We start from the raw sequence: 18,760 nt of genomic DNA on the forward strand, positions 1-18,760 counted from the left end.
GATCGAGGGTGGATCGTGTTCGCAGCGGAAGATCAAGGAATCGGCGTAGACCGTCTGTCGTTACGAGTAGTCCTTCCCTTTGTAACTGATTAGGGGATAATGAATTTATGACACGGCCCTTCTTCCAATCGTTTCATCCACGAGTGTGGACGAAGGGAGCTCGCACGTTCAAGCGAAACCGTGAAGGTTTTAAACGTGATTTACACGCGAAATGAAAAGGCGGCGTAGACGACGTATACAACGACTATAATTTCAGATTATGATAATCGGACCCCATTAGAATACTGGTCGTACACGTGAAACGTGTACCTTTTGGAAGGACAAAGGTTTTCGTATGTCGGAACGATTTTGGAATAGGAATATTTAAGGAATGCTTGTAAATGGGACCGAAGGTGAAAACGCTCGCAAATTCAATTGTTTCTTTAATGCATGTGCATCAAATGTCTTCAAAAATTTTGCGTCAATGCCAATAGAAGGAAGGATCTTCTGGTTAAACGAACGAATCGATATTAACAAGAAAATAGTGATATTTGTATCGGTGTTTACAATAAAACGAAGGATACTCACAATTGTTGCGCGATGTGGCCGATGACGACGAGGTGTCAGCCTCGTTGCGGCAGCACACCTTGAAGACCACCTTCATGTTGTTACTGGTGCATCGTCCACCGATGCGTTTATGAAGGTCGTCCTTGGACGAGGTGCTGATGAAATAGTAATCGTGGCCTGGCAGGAACTCTAGGCCTTCAGGTTGCGGTGTGAACGGCCTGAAGGTGATCGTGAAGTACATGGTCTTATACGGGTTGTTGCAAACTGCTATCACCCGCGGATTTGGATTCGTTATCCGACATGTTTCGTATTCCTCTTTAGACACCTGTGAAACATACGATGCAGCTATAAGTTCCCGGTACCAATCGATTCGCCACGCTAGTTGTTTGTTACGTACGAGTTGAACGTCCTTGAACGTTTTCTTTATCGTTTTGTCGAGTCTATACAAACAAAGATTCTTTACAAAGATTACTAATCGTTGATTGACTACCGCGATAGTTCTTTGTCATTCTTCCTAACGAATAGACGTGAAAAAAGCTGATTTTCGTCGTCTACTAGTTCGTCGCTACCCACCCCCCTATCAAGATACGATTAAGGGGGAGAAAGTATCTATTGTTAAGTTCGAAAGAGACAATACGAGGAGGGTAGGATAAGATGATTAGATCTCCGCGATGATTCGTGATGTTTGCGTTGCTGCTTTTGGAAACTGCGTTGGGATCTCTGATAAAAGCAAGAACGGGGACGAAAGGTCTTCACGATGCTAACAACAATTTGATTTATGAAACTCTGTAATTTTCGTTTCAAGAACAAACATCGTTATCGGTCTCGTATATACGAGTTTCTCTAATTCGGGAATAATGGCGACACGGTAGTTTGTCATGAATATTTTTAAAAGCGGGTGAAATAGAGTTGGAACAGCCCCTCGAGGGCAACGCGATGTCAAGAGTTGGCTACGAGGCGGAAGTCGTTCTTGGGGGTCCGATATGAGCGAGTTAACGAACGAGTTTCGAGTAGCAGCAGCTGTCTAAACAGCACGGAACGCCCTTTGACAATTTTTTATTTCGCATAATGGGTCGACAGACGTGTAACTCGATTTATCTGTTGATCCCACTATGGATGGCGGGACCAGGGTACACGCTCGGACTCGTGACAATCTTTCTACCAATGTCGAGAGCAAGATTCTTAGCATTACGATTCGATACGAAAGTACTTACGTTGTAAATAATATACTTCTCCGCGTCCTCGTCATACGTCCCTGGCTGGTACACAGGACATATTATGTTCACTTGATCGTACTCGAACGCCGCGTTGTTCTTGTTCACGTCTATTATGTGGTCTGTGTTGTCTATTCGAAATCTGTAACAGAAAACATTAATCATCGATATATATCTAATAATTCGACTCTCGTATTATTGAATGAAATATTCTAAATCGTATACGCATAGTAAATAGGCACAAACATTCATAGTATACATACACGAATACAACGAGGAAGGAAGATCGAACGAAGTTCGAACAATAGTCAAGAGAATCATTTATATTTCCAACGCCTGGATCTCGACGCCGCTCAAAACGCATCAAGTAAAAAATTAATCGTCGGATATCATCGGCGCGATTAAATATATTAACAGTCACGTTTCACTCAGCGGTGTTTCTTTCGCCGCGGGATATCCTGCCGTTGCGAGTCGAGTACAATAGAATTCTGACTGGGTTTCCGCGTATCGGAAACAAGGCTATCCGTGAAACGCTCGCGAAATTCCAACGCCCCCGGAGGGTCCTCAGAAGGAATACACGGTTCCCCAGAGTCCGTCGGTAGCGAGGTCAGTAAAGAAAGAAAAAAGAAACGTCGCGGACTCGCCCTCGTAGGCAGGCACCCAATGTCAGATAGGCAGGCGCCCATGGTGTCGGGACCTCACGTAAGTGTACACTGTACATACAGAGAGTCTCTATACGAGCACACACACATGCACGTGCTTGTTTGTATGTATAGGATCGCTTGTATTATGTAGCTGAGCTCGCTGGATACTTGGCGAGGATGGAACGAAAGGTCGGCGAATGAGTAGGAAGGAAAGTAAGGAAGAAGGAGAGGAACAGGCAGAAGAAAAGGAGGAAGAAGCAGAAGAAGAAGTAGAAGAAGAAGAAGAAGAAGAAGGTGGAGAAGGTGGAGGACGGTTGCTATATAACCGGTTCTTTCCAACAGCGCTCACACACGCCAAATACACGCGTCTCTCCTACTCCACGTTGCATGGTGTATAGTAAAGTTTCCTGCTGTTCACACCGCCCTATTTTGGGTCTACGAATCGCCGCGCGAACTATTTTCTTGCTTCTCGCGGACGTTCCACTTGTTCCGTCCCGTATTTATTTTCTTTGCTTCTACCGCGCTTTACGTACGCGCCGTACGCTACCACGAGTATATTTGTTCTGTGTTACATAAATTAGGCGCGCGGGCGTATGTGATGCGCGCGTCCACGCGGGAATTTTAAGGCACAGACTGAAATACGGTTTTCCCTGTTTTCTTAGCGTCCAATCGGAGACGCGTCGTTCCTTTCTTCGACGTTCCATTTAATTTTATCACGATGCTCTCCGTCATACGACTGCCCTTGCTCCGTTAACATTACACTATCCCAGCGTTATCAGGTTGTATGCGCATACACGACGCATTTGGAGGGAGCGTTATCGATGTTAAATTTGCAAATACCCTTCCTTTTTCATAAAATGCCTCTTGTATTTCTCGTTTCCCCTGTCGTCTTTGAAATTCAAATTACAGGCTACCTTTGATGAAAACCTTAAAAGCTTAGAATTCCTTTTGTCTAGAACGCTTCTGCTCGTAATTAGAGCTCTAGTTAACAGAGTTTAACTTAAAAGCATGCTATTTAAAGTCTTAATAGCTGCAGTTCTAAACTCTAAAAAGCTCTAACGTCTAGAAATGTCTAACACCTGCAGATCCACTACCCTTCATCTCTAAGACTTGCTGCTCGAGTTGAACTCTATTTACCCTTTCAAGTATATACATACGGTACTCTGGCAACACGTGTGTCTCGTATGCAGAGGCTGAGAGCGTCTAAAGTCTAAAGAGAAGCCCCGTCCGAGATGTACCCGTCGGCCGTACGCGAAGTCCGTGGCGGTAAAACGCGGGCGTCGAAAACGCGTCCCGACGTTTCGGAGCATTAACGGACAATCTCGTAAGTGGGCGTGTAAGGGCTCGAAAATTGGAAGGTAGGCCGGGCCTCGACCAAATTAACGTTTGGCGATAATATCCGCTCTCTCTTGGTGCCCCCATGTCGGTTCGTCGGCTCGGTACCCACCCTAAGCGCGCAACCAAACGCCAACAACCTCGGGAATCGAGGCACGCGCGCACACAACCATAGACGAAACCCATAGAAAGAAAAAAGAGAGAGGGAGTGAGAGCGACCGTTGCACGATGGCAATTCGTGTGCGTTACGCGTGGGTGTATAGAACATTTCAGTCGCTGGCTGGCCATTCACGAATTTATTAGACACCGTATACGTACGATCGTGGCCCGAATTACTCGCGATAAAAGCACGGCGTGGCTCCTTTTGGTACTTTGGACCGGGCAGCTCGGTTTCCTCACGAAGGTTGATGTACCATGGCCGTCATGTTCCCCGGTCGTCGACGCGTTAATGGCCGCGATGCGCGGTGAATTGTGATGTATAAATTTACCGGGGCATTCGTTTTGAAGGGGGGAAAAAAAGATTCGCTTTGTATCTACCTTATTTCGCGTTTCAACTGTTCCAGTGAACGAGCTGAGATAAGAAGAATACGGTGGGAAGGAGAGAAATTTAAATAACCAAGATCTGTCTGAAATTTGTCCGTGACGGTAATTTGCTCACCTATCTGCATCGTCGGAGATTGTGTAATTCTTGTAAAAGTTCTTTTCTTTTTGCGCGCGCGAACGTTGATTGCGGATTTTTCATCTTTTATTTCATTTAGGTATAATAAGATGCAAATTCAACGGTATAATAAGATATCGCGTGAAACTTGGAAGTTGTTACTCGGTTGTTCGTTTGGAACGAGATATCGATAGCGTGTCCGGTAATTCTATGCGAGAATCAGGTCCCCTGGGAACGATTAACAAACTTCGTTTCTTATAAAAACTTGTTGCTCCACGTCAAACGGTGTATGTTAATTACGACATGCAACACGCGTCGCTCTCTGGTCTATTTGTTATTTTAATCCTGGTACGAATTATATCCGATGAAAAGCTGTTATTGCATGTTACGGTACTTAGAACGTGATCCTTTTAAAGTCGAGGACGAACATCTTGCTACTCTTGCTGGTACAGCGAGCATAAAGGCGGTCTTGTATTATGATCGTCGACGATGTTATTGGTAGCCTCGATGTGTGATTTAAAGGTTTCCTCGGCGGGAATGGTGTCATTTGCATATACCTACGTATTCGTAGGATCTTCGAGGACCCTTGCATTAATGCGATACGTTGCTTTCGTTCTTAACAGTTCTTTTCTGGCCTTAGGTAAATAGTCGGTATGAATATGTATTGGATGCCTTCAATGACCCCTCCGAACCTACAAACCTGTGCGGTTACGAATATTGCAGGTTTGCTTAGAAACACATTTTGCTTTTACTCAATACAGACGATAAGACTATTTAATCATCGTTATCGTTGCTCTTCTTTTTTACGGATTTTTTCGAACGCTGATATTGATATTTCTTTATGTACATTGAAAGATTGAAACGTTCATAAACCATGTTGAAGATAGATAGAGAAAACTGATAGTATAAGAAATATTATTTTTAGAATTTATCTTTAGAAGACACGATACTTTATGTTATTCTCTTGTGCTAAAAAAAAATTAAGGAAGTAAGATATTTATTCTCTGAGAAACTTAACGCACATTATATCTAGGTAAAGATAAAAACCTACAAAATCTCGTAGTAAAATTTCGTAAGATTTTACATGAACAAAAATGGTCCTTTAAATTTTTGCACCTTCTCAAAGGCTCACCTCGATCATCGATTTACTCCGTTCACATTCCTAATTTCCGTCGATCGTATAAACACGTGTATCGCGGATATCCTATTAGCAGTCTAGTGGACCGTGTTGCTGCTAATTGCATTGTCGACTAAACACCTGTAAAATCCGCGAATTTCAGCGAAATTATTCGAGGGCCAATAACTGTTCGGCATATCCTACCCCGAAAACCGTCTTCATTAATTTCCACTACTGTCTGCTCGACACCAATCAACTACCAAATAAAACGTGCGCAAGGGTCCTCGCCTAATTGGAACAGCGAAAAAGTGGGCGTGTACCGATCAAGGACCTCCATCGTTTCGGGAGCTCTGGAAATTCTCGTCGATCGTTCAGCCAGACCAATTTTATACGTCACCCTTTCCTTTCCCAACTTCATGTCCCAATCGACACGGTTCATTGGTCGGCGAACATATCCGTGTCTAACTTTTTTCTCGTTTCCTGACGAACGTTGGATCAAGCTCTATCGACACCTTCCCTCTTTCCAGTCATAGGAGAAGAAAATTAGCCACGATGCCTAAGAGTTATTCCAACCACGTGAATTATGCGAGATTCTTATCGACGTAATTACCGGCGTTCTTCGAGGAATCTAGGAATCTTGGAGCGTCGAGGAAGCAACGGAAACCGCGGGAATTCGCGTCAGCGTGTAAACGACACGCTCTTCTCGCCAACGAATCCTTTAATCGTCGATCCTTGACCCGCGTTTCATCACGTTAGGAGAGGGGAGATCCACGCGTGCATGGTATTATCCTAGCGAGGTGAACACCAAGCAAGGAACGTTTCGCAAACCGTTCAACGTCGTCGCGTCGTCCCGTGGAAGACGGGACAAAGAGTCGGTGAGAAACGTCGAGGAAACTATACCCACGTGTGTTAGAATGTGTGCGCTAGAGAGGAGGAAGGAAAAGCTGGAAACGTACGACAGGGATAGTGCAAGCTTGGAAGAAATGGGGTGCGAGTGAGAAAGGACAATTGGAAGAGAAAAGCGAGAGAGAGTGAGATAGAGAAGAAACGAATAGAGAAGAGCAGGCTTATGCGCTAACTATAAGTGGGATATTCTGGCAGGAATATCAAAGCTGCGACTGCATCAAAGAGGGCGAACAGAGGGAGTAGGAAAGGGGAAAAGAGAGAGAGAAAGAGAACTGGGAAGAAAGCAAAACGACTAAGAGGAAGCATTCTTGGACGTTACCGGCTTTGGGGCCATCGTTCGACTCTTTCATTCATCATGTTCATTCCTTAGACAAGCATTGTACCCGTATAATGCATATTTTTCCCTCTTCTTTCTATTTCGTCACCGACTCGAGACTCATGATTCTAATGTCTGCGTGAATTAGTATTGAAAATTGACGGCGTGACTGAGAGACATTAGGAATTATTTGAAAAAGTCGAAGCTTCGAATGATTCCTGATTTTTTGATTGGTATCTTTTTTGCTTTCTTTTTCCCTATTCTCGTAAAGATAGAATACCCAAGAATATCTTCGATCTTGTTTGTTTCCTGATAACTCACAGTATTGATCTAAGCATCGCCTGCCGATATCGAAAATATCGAACATTTTAAATTTCTTTAATTATCACAATATGTGATAACTCAATGTTCAAATCTTAAAAAATCCAGTGATTACTTTTGATAGAGTCAATCGACTCTTCGAAACGGTTAATTTAATGACCTTGGAACGTAGAGGAAACATCAATCGCGTTCGAAGGAAAGGTGTAACGTATCGGTTCTCTCGTTTGCACCTGCTTGTCTCCGCGACATCAAATACGCTCCATAATTGGTTCCCCTCGGCTGATCTTATTTTTACATCGCGCACACACTAAGCCTTTGTTCTTCCGGAGCTGGCAACCGCAGCCAGTTCTTCAGCGTTGAAAATCGACGTAAAACAGCCGCGAGACTATGGACCGAGTTTATTGTCGTGGTTTTTATGGGCGTAGATTTAACGAGTCCGAATGAACGCGAACCGTCCTCTACCAAGCTGATTTCCTCAATTCAGGCCATTGCTACACCGAAATCATCGTTTTATGCCTTGTAAAGCGTAACTATTTCCTCGAAGATTTCAAGAAGCTCTCATAAATCAGCCCGAATTTAATCGTTCCCCTAAACGAATTCTTCTCTCAAACTGTGTTTTATAAAGACCGAGAGCTAACGATTTCGGACGGAATCCAACTCAATTCTAATACGAAAGTTACATCTCGTGAAAATAGTATACGAGCCTTTAAAGATGAGGCTACCTACCACTTCTTATAAATTAAGAATAACGAAACCAATCAATGATTGAAAGAGTACTCGATGATCGAAGAATACTTTGATTAAATAATATATTTCAAGGAAAATACCTTGTAGTTCTATTTGGAGAAAAAATATTTTACGACGTTTCATATGCATCGACGTAACAATTCACGTCAACGTAACTCGTCAGCGGTAGAAATATAAAGGCGGTAGCTGCGTGCACTGGATTTCCGTCGATCTATTTCTATCTCATAGGGGTCAGAAGCATTTTTGCCGAAACGTGGCCTGGTTCTTTAGCGGGGGCCCCTTGAACTTTTAAATAATTTATAAAAGAATGCCGCTTGCATTCCCGCGGCTTTCCCTACCGTAACGAATTCCACGGTCTCGTGCCGTATTTATAATAACTTCCTGCAAGATGGTCCAGTATACAGCGCAGTCGGTCCATTTAATGCACGGCATTAATGCGTTATGTAAAAGCAGTGCGGGTGATTCTCTTGTCGACGTCGCTGGGTAAGACCAGTCGTCGTGGTTGTCTTCGTCATCGCCTTCGTCGTCGTCTGCGTCGTCGGCGGCGGCGTCTTTTCGTCTCTCCGTGCCATTAGGACGTGCCGGCGTTATTATTAGTTAACTTCAAATATTTATCGTATTTTTTCACCGACCATCCGCCCCTTCCTACCCATGAATTTTTCTCGTCTTCGATCTATTTTCGTATCCTGGATAATTCGAATCGTTTTCTGCTATCGTATTTTCTGCGGTTCCTGAATTTTACCTACCTTTTGTCGAGTATCTTCTTATCATCGTGGAAAATTTTTTACGAATTTGTTTAGAAATTCTAGTTCAATACGCGCCACTCACGCAGCTAAAAATCATATACAAAATTATTTGATAGCTGTTGATCGAGCAATCAGAGAAATTCGGACATTTACACCGGTGCGAGAAACTTGCGCTTTAGATATGTGAAACGTTTCCTACTCTAATTACGCCGATCCACCGCAACTTTTTTCTGAATGGTGCCGATGATCTATCAGATTTACGAGCACGGGAAAAGATAGGGGAAGAAACGATTCGCGTGAAAACAGAACAGGGAAGAAGACGAAACGAAAGTTAACGAGGGCGCCTGGTAATTCTTCCTTCCCTCGGGGCAAAATTTTGTCCCGGCGCGAGCTCGCCCGTTAAAGAGCTGAACGATTGCGAATCCGGAACCTGTTATCGTTGATAATTTCACGGGATTCCGCCGTGACTGTCCTCATCGAGTCGCAGTTAATCAGTTGTTTTGTCGTCGACTTTTGTACGATCGATCAATTCACTCTGATTTTGAGAGAACTGTGAATATTTAAAGATATATGAAATTGTGACATGTCGACTTTCGAAGAGAAAACGACGAATCGCCCTCTGTTTTTTTTTTTTCTTAAAGACACGACCGGAACCGCGAGGTTTGCGGTCGAAGCGTGCGGTTTACATTTACTGGGTCGATCGAATTTGCCGTCTATTTTGAGTTGCGGTCGATTCTGACACTGAAAATTGACAGGCATCTTCGGTATGTACAATTACGATTTATGATTACGTAGGTTTCTTGTTTTTTTTTTTTTTTCTTTTACATTTTGGTTGATGCATTGAAAATATCGTAAGTGTTTAAGTAGATTCGATCGGCCGGATTGTATTTCGATCACTTGTCACGAGGTTCAAAGGAGCGGCAGTTTAAAAGTTAAAAAGCCCGCTTAAAATACAGCTCCATCAAACGGGTGGTCGTTAAAAAATCGGCGCTGTTTCGCGAAGATAAATCTCCCAGAGAAAATATAGCGCGTGCTTTATGAATGTAAAAGAGGGGACAAAGTGATTATCGTCGACGAGAGCATTTAGGAAATTTACGACATTCGAAGACGTCAGCGACGATTCTCCGTTCTTTTCAATATCAACTGTATTTTTTTTTTTTAACAAAAAATTCTCCTATCCGATCAAAATAACCAACACACGATCAAAAGAAAAAGATACATTACCTACGCCAAAGGAAAAAATTTCGACATCTACAGCACGATCTTTTGTTCCTGGAGCGCTCCAAATTAAATTACCACGTGTTATTCGAGATCGCAGACAATTCGAGGACGTTCGAGGACACGGGGTGAGGAAAAATCGACGAATTGGCGATTCTATTCGAGGTCGAAACTCGCTCGGGGTCAACACAGTCGATCGGTGGCGCACGAAACAGACAACACACAATTCTGGTTTGCTGGCGTAGCGTGTGGCTTCTAACCGAAAGTTCATCGATCCACGCGTACCGCGACGTTGCGTCCTATTAAAAGCCGTGCACAGTGTACAAACGTTCTCGCCGTTCCACCTCCCTCGCGAGGCGTGGAATGGAGGCACTAAAGTGGCTAGACGGAGTGTCAGAGCCGGCCGAAGATCAGAGGGCCGCCGTTGAAAGAAATAGTCCGCCGGGGACATTATACCGCAGCCACGTCCGCGCACGTGTTTTCGGGGTTCCGTCTCGTAGCGTCGATTTATCAACCGCGTCGAAAGCCGCAACACGATCTTCTTCTCCCGTGGTCTGGCCGAATTTCCTTCAAACAGGTGACGATGCTTTTTTCTTTTACGTATCGTGTTCGTTTAATATGAATTTATAGGAGGACGGTGTTGCTCGACGATTTATAGGTAAAGGAGAGGCTTTGAGTTTGGGGATTGGATATAATCGTGTTTGCTTCGAGTCGAGAATATGGAATTTGGAAATTTGGGTAGTGCGGTATTTGAGTGGGTAGAGGATATTTGTTGTTCTCTTTTTCATCTCTGTTTATTCGTTCTAAGTAGGTGTCGTTACGGGTGATTGTAATATTTGTAAATATTATTCAATGAGCAAATTGCAGATATTAGTAAGCTCTCGTTGTGCAATGTCGTCACACTTGTGGTAAGAGATTAATTTAGATTTCATTTGAAAGACAGGTTGTATACGTGTCAATTTTATTTAGAATTATTGCCAAGAATTACTAACGAGTATCAATGCCGAATAACATTTCAATGTCATCGGATTTGTACAGTAGCGTAGAGTGACCATAAGGATTACGTATATCTAGAAAAATATCCCAGATACCTTTAAAGAATGGTACATTTTAAGAGCAATTGTGTTTGCAAACTAAAGCCCATCCTACTTATCTAAAAATATTATTGAACCAATCCTAGAATAACTATTAATTACGGAATAAAATAATGGAAACTGAGAGACGTTAAGACCGAAAGATTTCCACTATTCTCGTTTAGGAGCCGTACAAAGTAACCTTCGAGTATAAAAATGTCGAAACAGGCTATGATTTGCCTATTAGTCTGGTCTGTGTACAAATACGGAGTAACATCGTGAGTTAAACCATAGCTGAGTCTCGATACAATTCAGATTGTCCCAGAGCTCGTGTAATTTATGTGCAGCAGCATGCCACTCCTTTGTAATTGGACTAACGGCGTAAGTAGAGGAGTGTCTGTCCCGATCGGAGATCAAATGCTCGTCGTTGAAAGAAAATAGTAGTCGGTCGGAGTCGAGTCTGAAACCACGTGGTTCAGGCATCCCGACGGCGACGACGACGACGTACTTCTCGGAGTTCCGTGCTGGCTGGCTGGCTAGCTGGCTGGCGGGCCAGAGATTTATCAGTCTCGGCGTTTCGAATGTGTCGAAAGCGACCGCAGTTTTCACCCTTTGAACCTTCGAGTTGCAGCCAACTCGGTTAATGCGGCGGAGAAGGTACGCGCGTTGCCGATGCGGAGACGTAGGACGTAGGTAATAGAGCCGTGTGTATCGCCGACTCGTTAATTAATTTTAACTACCAATTAGCGTTCGTAAGCCGCTTCACCTTTGGTTACCATTAGTTTCCGAATATTTTTCTCCTCGAAGAACGAACCACCGGGATAGCCCATAAACGTCGTCGTTTAGTCAAATTCTTTCTCGAGGAATTTGTATTTCTTGAAAAAATCCGGTCGAACATGAGAAACCTCGTGTGACGTGAATAACTTTAACCCTTTCACCACGAACATAACAATCATTTTTATTTCTATATATAAAGCAGTTAACTCTTCGTGGACAAACTATCCATTTACGTCGTTTAAGAAACCTTAAAAATTGTCCGATACTTGTTGAAGTTTGTATCACATCAGCCGCAAAAATATATATATGTATTTAAATACGAGTATGAAGATATGAAAATCAGATTTTAAATCGAATATCTCAAAATTTAGAAAATTCGATTCGAAGAAATGCACGAGTGTTAATGACCCAGGATCCTTGTGAACGTTTAAACATGCATATATGTCTTTAATTAACGCAAATCCTTTTCATCTGTATATCAGAAATACCCTTAGCCTCGAAAACGACCGTAGCGAAAGGATTAACACAAAGTATTAATTACCATGATTGAAAATTTGGCGACCGATTGCGACCGATAGTATTTAGCGAAATTCTTCTCCAAGTAATTTTTGTTTGTTTCTTCTGGTCAAACCTTGTAATCGTCGTGAAAGCAACGAGAGATCGAGCGACCCTCCGTGACATTTAACGACGATTTAATTTTACGATCGCCAACTTTATGGCGATCTCGAGCGTCGATTAGACGGAGCCACTCTTCGGTCAAGTACCGTTCGGTATATTAGCACTCGAGTTTGGGAAGAAAACGTAGAGCTTGCGGTCTGACCTTGCTACGTTATAGCTTCTTCAGTTTTATAGCTGATACCAGCTTCGGTGTACGAGGGAGCCGATGAAAGGTTTACGATTATGGAAATGTTTGTTCCTACGACGGGGAAACGCAACGTCGGGATCAGTTTTCGAACAGTCCGCAGCCATACGGTGTTATGGCACGCCAGATACTTTGTTTCGGTATCTTTCCAGGTAGCGACGCGTACTTGGAAAATATTCTTATACCCATACAATCTCTGTGTCCTCATTTTTTTTACTGAGCTTCCGAGAACGCGTAAACATTCGATCGAATAGAAGAGAATAAAATAAAGATAGAGGGTACCATATTGAAATATATTTTATATAGTGGAATATAATATTTTAATTTTATCTTCTACGACTTAGATCATTAAACTTTAACACCTTTCATTATGATACTTCAACCATCATACTTCCTATGAGGTGGAAAAAGCGAAAGTAAGTAATTGCTACTTACGTGTAAGTACATATAACCATATTACTAAGGTATGGAGAGAAACCAGAACAATATCAATAACGATTGAACAATTTAGAAGGCACATTGGTTAATTCCACAAATTGAAAAGGAAAGGGAGGTGCCACCTTGGAATTTACTATTTATATCGTTAAATAATAAACTCTATCGTTGTTAATAGGTTGATGGTATAGGAAATTCAACAGAGTCACGAGAACTGTCATGTATTCTGGTAGAAAAATTAAGAATTCAGAAAAGAAGGTTGAACGGCCATTTGTCGTTTAACAATTGAATACCAATCGTGTACCCAAGCAATGAAACGGAGAATCTTCCAAAGAATAGATCCGATTATCTTCAACGCAATCAAACATACAAAACAATCCACCTAGATCTCCGTCAAAACCTTCGATCTCGCCAGAAAGATTGCAAAACGAAGCTCTATAATAACCCCAACACAAGTCCGGTACATCTTCTCCGCCCTATTATTGCTCGGTTATCCGAACAAAATAATAGCAATAGCAAACCGGCATCGATCAAACGCGTTATCTCGTAGACACGATTCCACGATCCTTATTATTAATCTGTCCCTCGGCGGTTTGATCGCGAGGTTCGGCGCGCATCCGTTTAGAGGATTTCCTTGACAGAGACAGACCGGCTGCACGGTATTTGCACCTTCGACAAAGATCCGCATTGCGCATTGAGACATTTCTGTCCGGCCGATATGGAAGATAACCCGTGTCCCGGTGCACGTTCGGGGTCAGGGCCCCGTTCCTGGGTCAGATCCACGGCTTGGCCATCGTGTTGATATCCCCGAGATAGCTCCCATTGTTTATGGACATTGTCGTGCACAGGTACGCGGGCCCAACGACAGTTCGGGGTCACTTCCTAGTGCCGTGACGTTTCACACCAGCGTGACACATCGTCGGAGATTCTCGGCATTCAGTCACGAATTCGCGTGACTCGCGGAAAATCACCATCCCGACTCTTTCTAGCCGTTCGTCCCCCTTCCTCCGAGGTGTTTCAAACAACCACATCCTTCCAGAGTCTTCTTCGTTTACTCGGCGTCGCATCGTTGAGAGATGTATAGCGTATATCGCGGTTCTGCCGCTTCGTCTGGGAAAACGGGGCGTGTAACCAGCCTCTGTGTCGCTGATTTGCGCCACGTCAGACGCGCCATGTGTGTATACACTTTGGCTCTCTGGCTTTTTGCGAGGTTTACAATTGTGTTACGGGTTGTAAGCTTATCTGTGGGTTACCAAGAAGAGAATAGAACGTGTTGGGAGATATAAAAGGTTAATGAGTTTTCCTTTCAATCTGAAATGGGACTTAGAGGAAACTTGTAGCCAATTGTATATCTCAATTTCACAAGAATAACACTGAGCCAGTGTTTGCAAACACGACGCGAGAACAGGCAACGACAGTTTCAACGTTCACGAACTTTCAAAGCGGTCCAATCGTCGCTATTCGTTATCGTCGATTCCCTGGTGACCCATGTTTCTACTTAACGCGATAACATTCGGTCTATCATTATCGAGATTTCCAGGCGTGTTAAGTCGGTTCGTGGCAACGGAGCATTCCCATACCAGGGTTATTCACGATCCATAGGGTTTGCGTCTGTCTGCCGAGAGTCGATTTGCTGTTCGTAGCTGCGTTCCCCTTGCACGGTCTTGCTGATGTGTAAACAAACAGGATTGTATGCGAACGGCATATGTTGGAGCGGCTCGTACACGAATTCCTTGCGTTCGTCGTTTGAGCGAGCATCGAATCAGGAAGTTGTCATTATCGTTTACTCTTCGACCGCGCCAGATCCTCTTCGCGGCAGATAACTTTTTCTTCACGACTCTCTGTTTTTTCGTGTCTCATCCTCCTACTTCGTTCCACCTCTTTATCATCTGCCTCGTATTGCCTCTCTGTCCCTGTTCCGTTCTCTCTGTCAACAACTCAAGGATTTCTTCGACAAGTCCTCTGCACATACATCAAATCCCTCCTCCCGTTGCCCTGTGTGTCCTCGCCATTCGTTTCAAGGAAATAGACTCGTCATCCCTTTACGACGTGCTAAGCAGTCGAGTAAACACGAAGGTCTTAGTCCTCGTTGAGACGCAGAGGATCTCTGGCCCAGGCAACGACTTTTACGTTTACTGCTTTCCGCACGTGACTTTTCTGGCAAAATCGTGTTCGCGAGGTACAAGGTCCACTAGCTGATACCTGGACGCACCACATGCGGCGTCCTTTAGGACAAAGGGACTTCTGGGATAACTAGGATGCCTTCGGTAAGGACGAGAAGGAGGAGGAGCAGGGGTACTGTTTAGTTAGAGAACGCGGTAGAAGAAAATGTCCATGCCAATACACGCGAGCGACAAGTGGCGTAAAAATCAACCTTGAGGAACCCTCTCTTCTTTTCGTTTCTCTTTTATTTCGTCTCTTCCTTTTTTCGACGCAAGCACAGACACTCGAAGCAAACGGATGTGAATAGCTAGGCCTGCGGCCGTCGGGTTCAGGGCGGAGTTACCTTCGTATATGAATCCCGTCGTTACAGAAGACCAACGGTGCAGGGATTCCGTGCGCGCATTGGTATTCGTCTTTGTTCGAATGACGATGACACGTATTTATCTTGAGCTCTAGGAAACCTTCGACGAGCCACTGGCTAAATGAAACGGACGAAAAAGAGCTTAAAGTCACGTGAAACGGAAAATCTGTCCGCAAGTAAATGGAGGATTTAATCGTGTCGAACGTTATGCTCTATCTTATGGAAAGCTTCGAAGTCGATAAAGTTCATCCGAACGACCCTCTAACTCGTTTTCACCCCCGCTTTTATCCTCTATATATACATCGTTGAGTCGGAGACTCGTGTCGTTGAATCACGATAGGGTACACTCGTGGTGTACGCGATTTCTTCTACGCGTCATCTCTTTCAGTTTGGAGCGTGTTTCACAATTTGTTTCTTCTCTGCCGTAGTCAGTGGTCCCCTCACGTGTTTCCTGTAACATTTTCCCTTGCGCAACACCACGGAATAGCATCAGCGCGCGACTTTCACCCGGTTCCTCGTGCCGGCTGCTGCTGGTAGTACGGAGCCATAAAAGGTGGAACTCTCGAAGGCCCAAGGGCGGAGTAACCTCGGCATAAATCCTGATGTTCTAGACAAATGGGGCCTAACGGTGCGTATATACTTCGGGAGACTCTGCGCGCTTGCACGAGCCACCATCGTTTCGCTTCGCTTTTGTCCCGACACGCCAAGAGCATCGGCTTCTTTTGCTCTTTGGTTTCAAGGACCCGCGTAGAAGAAGAAGAAGGTTATGTATACCTGACGAGAATTAGACGAGGAAGAAGAAGAAAACGATGCTCTATGTTGACCCGGAGATATTCGAGGATACCTGACGTCTTTTCGTGTCTTTTATCTTGTACGATTTTCTTATTGGCTCCCCTCCTTATTTTTCTCTTTTCTTCTCTTTCTTTCGACCATCCTGTCGTGTTTTCAACAAATAATAGACTACTTGATTGTGAATATCCTCGATTAGGGTGTTAGGATAGAGAAAATGTGACCGAGAGGGTCGTCATAGTCCGTGGCTGATCTGGATCGACACACCGGGAAAGGTTCTCCATTGTGAACCAGATACCAGAGGCAGCAAGGGATGAAAAAAAATTATTGCGGATAGAAGTGCAGCGTTTTGTTTGCTCAGCATTGTTGCCGTGGGTTAATAGTTGGTAGGGTATTTCGTCGTTTGGAGATTCTTTTGGTGGAGTGCTTTCCAGCTGAGTGCTTTTTCGGAGCTCGATGGGCTCCGCGTAACAGTTTAATGTCTATGAATGGAGGATTAGAGACGGTAATGATCACCGAGGATCGTTTTAGAGTTTGTAAGCTTATGCTCCAAAACAAGTTTAAAGCCGCGGTCGCAGAGTGTATGAACTTTGAACGAGGATTTTTATGTATACAGCTCGTTTATATAGCTCCCTTTGCTCGCAAACCCCGACCTCTAATAATTTCATTTCATTCTTCGTCTCTTTTTGTATATTCCTCGTTATTCTTTCTTTGAATTCACGCTGAATCGTACCATTAGCGGCGTAACAGGCATAAATTCCACGCATACATAAAAAAAGCGTGTCATGTGAACTTTACAAAAGTTTGTGAATAGAACAATATGTGTACTCGTTGATAGATAAAAAGAAAGTTTGCTACGCAATGCCAAACGTATTCGTAAAATTACACAACCAATTGATGGAATCAGAGACAGAGAATTATGTAGCTGTTTAAAATAACTAAGTGACCGTAATATTCTGCTATTACTTCAAACATTAACTGGTTCCTTATTGGAGCGACGTAACGCAAATTCTAATCGTGACATGGTATCGCTGGAAAGGAAGCGAAGTCGTTCGGAGGTAAACTAATGAACAATGTCAGCAACGATCAAACCATCGATACTTTTCTAAATCCCGCGACCGGCCGCAGAGATTACCGATATAACACCGGGGGTCGTCCCGTTCGGATGACAAGGAGCCCCCATCGTTCGTCATTAGACGTCCAACTGTCTGTCGACAATACCATGGAGCCACGGTCACCGACATCTAAGAATGTTCCACGGCATCAATCTTGCCGGTCTCGAAAATTCAAAGAATCCGATTCTCGTTTTCGGAGCTCCTAGCACAGGACACTCATGGGTCTCGCGAGTCTTTCTCGCCTCTTATTCTCTTCGCGCACCTTCTTGCACACATCCAACTCCCACCCCTTGGCATTTTTCTTTTCTCTCGTCGATTGTCCTTCTTCCTCTCTCGCTGCCGTTCTCTCCTCCGCCTTTCGAGGATCGACCTACGGCTGTTCTTTTGGAAACCATATATTTTTCGTTTCACAGTTCGCGGCGCCGTTGAATGCCCTGCCTCCATTCAGACGAGGGTGCATCTCCGTAGCAGCCGCCAGGTATAAATTTTGGCGTCGGTTCGAAAGACCAGGGTAGGAGGCTAGTGAAACAGAGAGAGAGACAGACAGTGAGAGAGACAGAGGAAGAGTGGGGGTGGGCAGATGAAGGGAAAAAAGGGAAGAGAAAAAGAAAAGAGAGAAAAAAAAGGAAAGGAGGAGGAGAAAGATCGGTCCCATGGTAATCGATTACCTCCCCCGTATCCCCAGAATCCCATATAGTGACCGGCCCCATGGCACGAAGATTGAACCTTCGATAGCCGATGCTCCACACTCTCTCTCGCTTTTCTCTCTCTCCCCCCTCGCCCCCCTCTCTTTGGATCGATCTCTGTCCACGGGTCCCCGTTACTCGTCTATTTTTCTCCAGCAAGATGCACGAACACGTAATTTCCAACGGTCTGGGAAACGAGTTGCGCTAATTAAGCGCGCACAGATTTGACACCTGCTGTATTTTGCTTCAAGAGGAACGCGAGTTCTTCTGCTCTTCTTTTAAGGATTAGCTCGGTGTTGTTCGTACTCGGGAAAATTTGTACGTTTCACGAATAGCGTCAAGAGGCGAGAGTTTAATTACTTTTTACAATCCGGCGGGTACCCGATCAGAAGATGTTTGGTTATTCCAAACAAAAATGGTAAAATGTCAAAATACTAAGATTCTGCGATTCCAATGACGAAAATTATTTGACGTTATAGGAAGCTGTATCTATCGTGCAATATTTGGGAAGAAGTTCTCAGAGATGGTACAGGGATAAGGGGAATATTGTATATTCTCTGCATTCACTGTCAGACACTGTCATTCAGTGTCATGTAATTCTGTTGATGGATGTGAACTTTTGTCCACCATGTACTACCATTTTTACAGTTGTGTTGGGTTTATTAGAAGTAGCTAATCAGATCTGCATTCTTCCACCAAAGGTACGTATTAAACCTCTTAAACTCGTCGAG

The 18,760-nt window shown here is 44.0% G+C and overlaps 1 protein-coding gene across 1 annotated transcript in view; it reads right to left on the bottom strand.

The window, feature by feature from the left end:
* Ephrin (ephrin) overlaps nucleotides 1-18,760 on the bottom strand; it is a 52,687-nt gene that overhangs the window by 10,890 nt on the left and 23,037 nt on the right. Inside the window, exons 2-3 of the mRNA XM_072007492.1 lie at nucleotides 1,761-1,902; nucleotides 568-871 (exon numbers count right to left, since the gene is read on the bottom strand). Coding sequence (XP_071863593.1) covers nucleotides 568-871; nucleotides 1,761-1,902 — 446 coding nt within the window. The remainder of the gene's footprint in view (nucleotides 1-567; nucleotides 872-1,760; nucleotides 1,903-18,760) is intronic.

The sequence above is a fragment of the Bombus fervidus genome, chromosome 7, assembly GCF_041682495.2.
Source record: "Bombus fervidus isolate BK054 chromosome 7, iyBomFerv1, whole genome shotgun sequence".
NCBI classification, from domain to species: Eukaryota; Metazoa; Arthropoda; class Insecta; order Hymenoptera; family Apidae; genus Bombus; species Bombus fervidus.